Source organism: Pinus tabuliformis, chromosome 8, assembly GCF_031772625.1.
Source record: "Pinus tabuliformis cultivar Carrire ecotype Pingquan chromosome 8, CPIR1, whole genome shotgun sequence".
Lineage (NCBI taxonomy): Eukaryota > Viridiplantae > Streptophyta > Pinopsida > Pinales > Pinaceae > Pinus > Pinus tabuliformis.
The window spans coordinates 1,992,273,709-1,992,280,170 of record NC_142294.1 but is presented as its reverse complement, the minus strand read 5'-3'; the positions used below and the strand labels follow the sequence as shown (position 1 = coordinate 1,992,280,170).

At 35.9% G+C, this 6,462-nt stretch overlaps 1 protein-coding gene across 1 annotated transcript; it reads left to right on the top strand.

Annotated features, from left to right (window-relative positions):
* The first annotated feature begins 365 nt into the window (after positions 1 to 365).
* Positions 366 to 2,632, top strand: LOC149244442 (putative receptor-like protein kinase At5g20050). Its single transcript, XM_089368004.1, has 3 exons — positions 366 to 1,202; positions 1,287 to 1,325; positions 1,461 to 2,632. Exons 1-3 carry the CDS (start codon positions 449 to 451, stop codon positions 2,564 to 2,566), a joined length of 1,899 nt encoding a protein of 632 aa, XP_089224130.1. The 5' UTR covers positions 366 to 448; the 3' UTR covers positions 2,567 to 2,632.
* The last annotated feature ends 3,830 nt before the right edge of the window (positions 2,633 to 6,462 follow it).

The following is a 6,462-nucleotide window of genomic DNA, read 5'->3' as shown; positions in this document are numbered from 1 at the left end:
CTTCAACATATTAATTTAGATAGATTTCTATATATACTCTGATCTTCAAAAAGCAATGACTATCTTTCGTTTACTTCTCTTTTATTGTTGGAAGAGACGTTGGCCAACCATCAAAACATGGACATTGAGGTAATATCTCAATTTCAAAATATGGACATTGAGGTAATATCTCAAAAATGAATGGTCAGGAGTTGGGAAAGAGGGTCAGTGTCGCCACCCAATCGGTGGAGAAATTTCAATGGACGGCAAGCGAGAAGGCACGCGGAATTAGTGAAGCCTGACTTTGTCCAATTCAATCTCTTTCGTTTCTTTATATATTTGCAGAACCCTTCTTACATTTTCTTGTATTCGCCTCCTCTGTGAAGTTGAAGACATCACTCGTTCATTTCTATCCCCCACAGGAGAGCACAGCATAAGAATACGTGTTCTTCTTCTTCTTCCCAATTCGATGTCTCCCACTTTTCTTCTTTGTGCTCTTCTCCTTCTCTGCTCCTTAACATCATGTCCCGGCAGTCAGTACGAGGACTGTATTTCGACTGCATCTACATGTGGGGACGTTGAATTCGAGTATCCTTTCGGCAAAAATGGCAGCGGCTGCGGTGACCCTGACTTTCAGTTACAGTCGTGTGATTACGAGAGTCATACTCTGATTGAAATTGGTGGGAACGAATATCACATATTGGAGTCCTCTTTCTTGGCTGATAGTAGCAATTATAAAATATTGACAATTGTTAACGACAATTTCTGGGGCGGTAATTGCAATCTTTCAGGCAACTACTCTCAATTCTGGAGGTCTGGCTCTCATTTTCCGGTTCTCCCTACATACAGTAATCTCACACTTTGGAAGCGGTGCCATCAAGTTCCTGAGAACATTAGTGGATTGCCAGTGCATAATTTGAGTTTATGTGGAGATGATTGGTACTACAGTTTGAGTCCCGATTTAAATGTAGAGGGGGCACCTTTCTGTAATTCATTTCAACTACCAGTGAGTCACAACGTCTCTCAGCAGCGCTCCATTAATAATAAGACGTTACTAGCGCAGGGTTTTGAGGTAACATGGAATGTCGACCCCAAAAGAGAACAACGCTGTGCCGTTTGTTCGCATAGTAAAGGGGTTTGTGGTTATAACAAATCCGAATCATCAATATTTCTTTGCCATTGTAGCGATGGCACATCTCATCCATACAAATGCCCCTGCAGTGGTAGGTTACCCGATAGCTTTCTACATATTTGATTATGACGCTAAGTCTGTGATTTCACTTACCAAAAACTCTGGATCCTTGCAGGTTCAAGAGATTGCGGAAACATGTCAGCGATTATAATAGGTAAACTATATGATTTTTTCATATTTAATATCTCTGATTTAACCTAATGGGTGAATTTGCATTTTTTTTCCACTAAAATTATCTTCAGGGTTGGACGTAGATGACATAGATATCAATTTCTTCATTCCACCGCAGGTTGCTCCGTCGGAGTTGCGCTGACAGTAATAGCATTAGTAGTGTTCTTATGGTTTTATGTAAAGAGAAGAAAATCTTCTGCCGGGAGCTCTACTTCAAGGGTTGAGAAATTCCTAAAGCAATACGCTTATGAAATGCCAACCAGATATACACATTCTCAGCTCAAGAAGATCACAAACAACTTTGCAGAAAAGTTGGGAGAAGGAGGTTTTGGTGTGGTGTTTAAAGGAAAACTTCCAAACGGAACTTTAGTGGCTGTCAAGATACTGGACAGGCAAAGGCACAGCGAGGTCCAATTCATGAACGAAGTGGCAACCATTGGATGCGTCCGTCACTTGAATTTGGTTCGGCTGTCGGGATATTGCTTTGAAAACATTACAAGCGCTGTGCTATATGAGTACATGGTCAATGGATCTCTGGATAAGTTTATATTTACTAAGAAAGAGGAGCAAGTGTTAACGTGGGAGCAACTGTATTCAATTGCTTTGGGTGCGGCTCGTGGAATTGCATATTTACACCAGGATTGCGAGAAGCGGATCATACACTTTGACATCAAACCTCACAACATATTGCTGGACGCAGAATTCACGCCAAAAGTTTCTGATTTCGGGCTTGCAAAACTTTGCGGGAAGGAAGACGATCATGTATCAATGACAGCAGGGATAGGGACGCCTGGATATGTTGCACCAGAGGTGTGTGTCGGAAATCTGGGCCCTGTTACAGATAAATCAGATGTCTACAGTTTCGGAATGCTTTTGCTAGAGCTTGTTGGTGGCAGAAAGAACATTGATTGGAAGGCGAGCCGTTCCAGCCAGTTTTTCTTCCCCCAACGGGCTTTCAAGCTGCTCCAGAGTGAGGAGTTAGAGAGGAGATCTAGAGAAGGAGAAGAAACTGAAACAGAAGATCAGCAGAAGGTGAAGAGGCTGACGAAAGTTGGATTATGGTGCATTCAATATAACCAGAAAGATCGTCCCTGCATGAGCAGGGTTGTTCAAATGTTAGAAGGAAATGGAGACGACGTACCCAATCCTCCTCCATCGTTCAGTTCCCCACCTGCAACTGAAATACATCCACTACTTTCCACGCAAAGATCATCTTCAATTTAAATCATGTTTCATAGCAGTTTAGTAAACGTTGTGTTGTTGCAAATCTTACGCTCCACAGTAAATAAATAAAGCAGTTTAGTAAATAATGTTTCATAGCAGTTTAGTAAAAGCAAACGTTGTGTTGTTGTGAATCTTACGCTACATAGTAAATAAATAAAGATCTTGTTCAATTTGCATCGAACGTTTCAAAGCTATTCCTTCAAAGCAAGCTTGTATGGTTTCCAGTCTTAAGCAACTTCGTTAATTTTATTTTATTTTGAAATTTGGGTTGCCATACCATCAAAACGGGCAATATCTTAGGTTGTGAGCGTGATATACTATAATATTCATATAAATTATATAGATAGTGATCTTTTATGGTTCTTTGTGAGGTGAATTTTTTTGTAATATGAGTACTTGTCATGCAAGTTTTATGGTGCTTTATAAGGTTAAGAATTTGTAATACGAGTATTTGTGATGCAAGTATAAGAGTAGAGGGTAGACAATGAAAGACTGTTTTTAAATCTTTAATTTTTAACGGTTAACCATTAGATTATGTGTATTTTCCGCATTATTAAATTTACATAGTTTATATTTTTTTTTGAAGATTGTAAATTTTAAAATATTTATTTTAAAAAAGAACACATCTATCTGCATTATTAAGTTGGAATTTTCAAACTTGATGGGTAAAATAGTAATAATGAATTATTTTGATTATATTTGAAATATTTAAAATAAATCGGTTAATTTTTTTCTGGAGTAAAATGGTGGCTATGGGTATTTGTTTTTATTTTAAATGCTTATGTTTTTATTTGAAATATTTAAAATCGGCAAGTTAAAAACATTGCTATATTTGAAATTTGATGTGATAAATGTTCTTCTTGGGTATATTTTTTTAATTGTAATATTTAAATAGATGGTTAACTAAAAAAAATTGTGTAAGTTTTTAGATTTTATTGATCATTCAAAAAATATGTCAACAATTATCACAATCTATTACTTGGGATACTAGATCATCTGTGAAAAAGAAGGATTTTAAACCAAAAAATACCAATGTCTTTGTATTGTTCCGACCATGACAAAAGATTCTTATAGCAAGCATAATAATTGAAGCAATATATCTTCCTGTTTGCAACATAAAAGCAATGATGCTACCTATAGAAAATAGGGACCAAGAACATGAAAAATCTATCTTAGGAAGCTCAAGTTGCACTCTAGCAGTGATGCTACGTATAGAAAATGGAGACCAAGAACATTGAGAATTCTATCTTAGGAAGCTCAAGTTGCACTGTAGCCATAAGAAGATCATGTCGACATGGAGACACCAATTGGAGCTACAGGAATTCCTAGAGAAGCATGTCCTTTTTCTCTGAAATGATGGTTTCAATATGTCTCAATCGCATAGCCAAATCACAGTGCTCCATAGACATATCGTTGTTATTAACTAAAATGTCATTAGGTTGCAAAGATATCTCTCTGCAAGCTTCATGGTTTTTTGCCAACACTTGGCCCAAAAGGGATTTTATGTGCTAGCAAATATCTATAGTACATAGGTATTGATTTTATCTGTCGCAAGTGTGTCCTGAGTCTTACATCCACTCAACTACAAATGCAAGGATCTTGGCATCAGTAAAATCATTGCAGTCAACCATGACTGTTATAGTGGTTCGATCTAAATCCATTTGGATAAGGTTCAGGGTGAAAGCTCGAAATCTCCTTATTGTAGTAAAGGCTCGATATCGAGCACATACATTTCCAGCGCCATGATCCACGGAGCCCCTGTAGTTCCTCATTCATTCTGAAGGCATGTTGGAAGAAGGGAGAAAAGAAAGAAAGCTAAAAAAGATGTGGTGCAAGGGTAGAGGCCTCAAACGACAATAGGAATGGAGAAAAGTGAGGTTCCAAGTGACATGGAGACAAGGAGGGAAGTTGTCAATGAGTAATGTGAAGGAAGGCAATAGAGGAGAAGTGTAGTGCAAAGTGAAGGTCACAAAAAAGGCTAGAACAAGGCACCAGGGAGGAAGAAGAGGTATTTCAGCTGAGCACCATAACAAATTCTAAAGCACCAATGAACGAAACAATGAAACACATAGGTTCCAAGTGAGAGAGATAAGCTGAGTGAATCCTTAGGGATTAATATGTTCACATTTAAAATAATCACAAAAGGTTTGTACATGGTGGTGGGATTCGTATAACCATTCGACTCCATAGGAGTGGCTGATGAGGTGATTCTTTCATCAAGGAGGCCAGGGACTAGAGTTACCCATGTTGGAGGAAGTCAAGATTAGGACCAAGAGTTGAACGATGAACCACTAACAATATTCCTAGGTCATACAACTAAATTATGAAAATAGGGTCGAGGGGGAGCCAAGCTCTTAGCCAAGAAACTATGCAGCTGAGAACTTCACTGAAATAGTCACAAAAGGAGGAGGAAGGGGTTGCCAGGTTGTGAGGACCTAGACCAACAATAACAATGTTAAGAGCAGTGTAAAACCATAGTACATAGGTAAATATCATGTTGAATCTTGGGTCGAAATGTAAATTAAGTTAAGTAGAATGCGACATTAAGTGTTGCATGCAATTAGGGGTTAGACTTGATAACAAGTGGGATAGCGACATCATTGAGGGGATGGGATGGTGGTGGTGTCATCCCATCATATTCACTCGAGCATGTGTCCACCCCAATTGGGGGTAAATATTTTTAATTTTAATTAATTAAATGTTAAGAAATTAATTTATTAATTATGAAAAATATATATTTACATTTTATGTTATTTTAATAAAGGAAAATGATTTTTTCCTTTTTGAAATATTAAGAGAGTATTTTTTACTTATAATTTGATATATCTTTATTTATTAAAAATTAAAATAATATCGTTTTTGTTTTCCAAAGAAAAAAACCAAATAATATTATTGGATGATAACAAAGTTAGATGTGTGAACTAATAAAAGTGATATTTCCATCACCCTTTTTAGGTGAAAGTCTAAAGAGACTTAAAAGGTTTAAGTCCAAAGAAAGAGATTGAGATATATATGTAAAAAAAACTCACTACTTGTGATAGAGAGACTTAAATGGTTTTAAGTCCAAAGAAAGAGATTGAGAGATATATATGTAAGAAAAACTCGCTACTTGTGATATTAGCATGAAGACCCAAAAACAATGAAAAATTCATAAAGTTATTATAGTTGTGGGGGGCACCATAGCTTTTCTATCAAAATTTTTATTCTAGAAAATGGTTACCATAGTGTAATAGAAACATCTACATAAATTAATCATTTAATATCAAAGGTTCCCTCACTATGGAATTCCTTCAATAATTAACCTTTGAAATAATATGAAATTTGTTTATGTTAGGATCCTTTTATATTATGAGTACCTTATGGGAGCTCCATTCTATCCTTGAATAATATGTCATTGTTCATATATTTTTCGTTGTATATAAGAATGAAAATGATGTGAGTAAAAGAAGATTGCAATTGCTTGATGTCTAGAAAAAAAGTGTAGCAAGAAGTTTCTTAGTTCAACATGGCCTTTCATCCATCAAATCACATGAAAGGAAATTGAAACATGTCAATGAGTTAAAAAAAAAAAGTATTTAATAGTCATGATTCATAGAAGAAGATGATTTTACTTTTATATTATTTTTTAGGATTCCCTTATTGGTTGGAAAGTAAAACAACAACATGTCAAAAGCGTTAAAACACGGATGTATTATAATCATGAAAAAATCTCATTTGACTTTTATTTGTAAGTTTGAGATGTTTATTTTTACATTATCTTTTAGGATGCCATCATTTGTTGGAAAGCAAAGCAACAACATGTGAAAAAATTAAAAACATGGATGTATTATGATCATGAAAAAAACTTATTGGACTTTTATTTCTAAGTTTGTGATGTTCTTCTTTGCTGGAAAGTG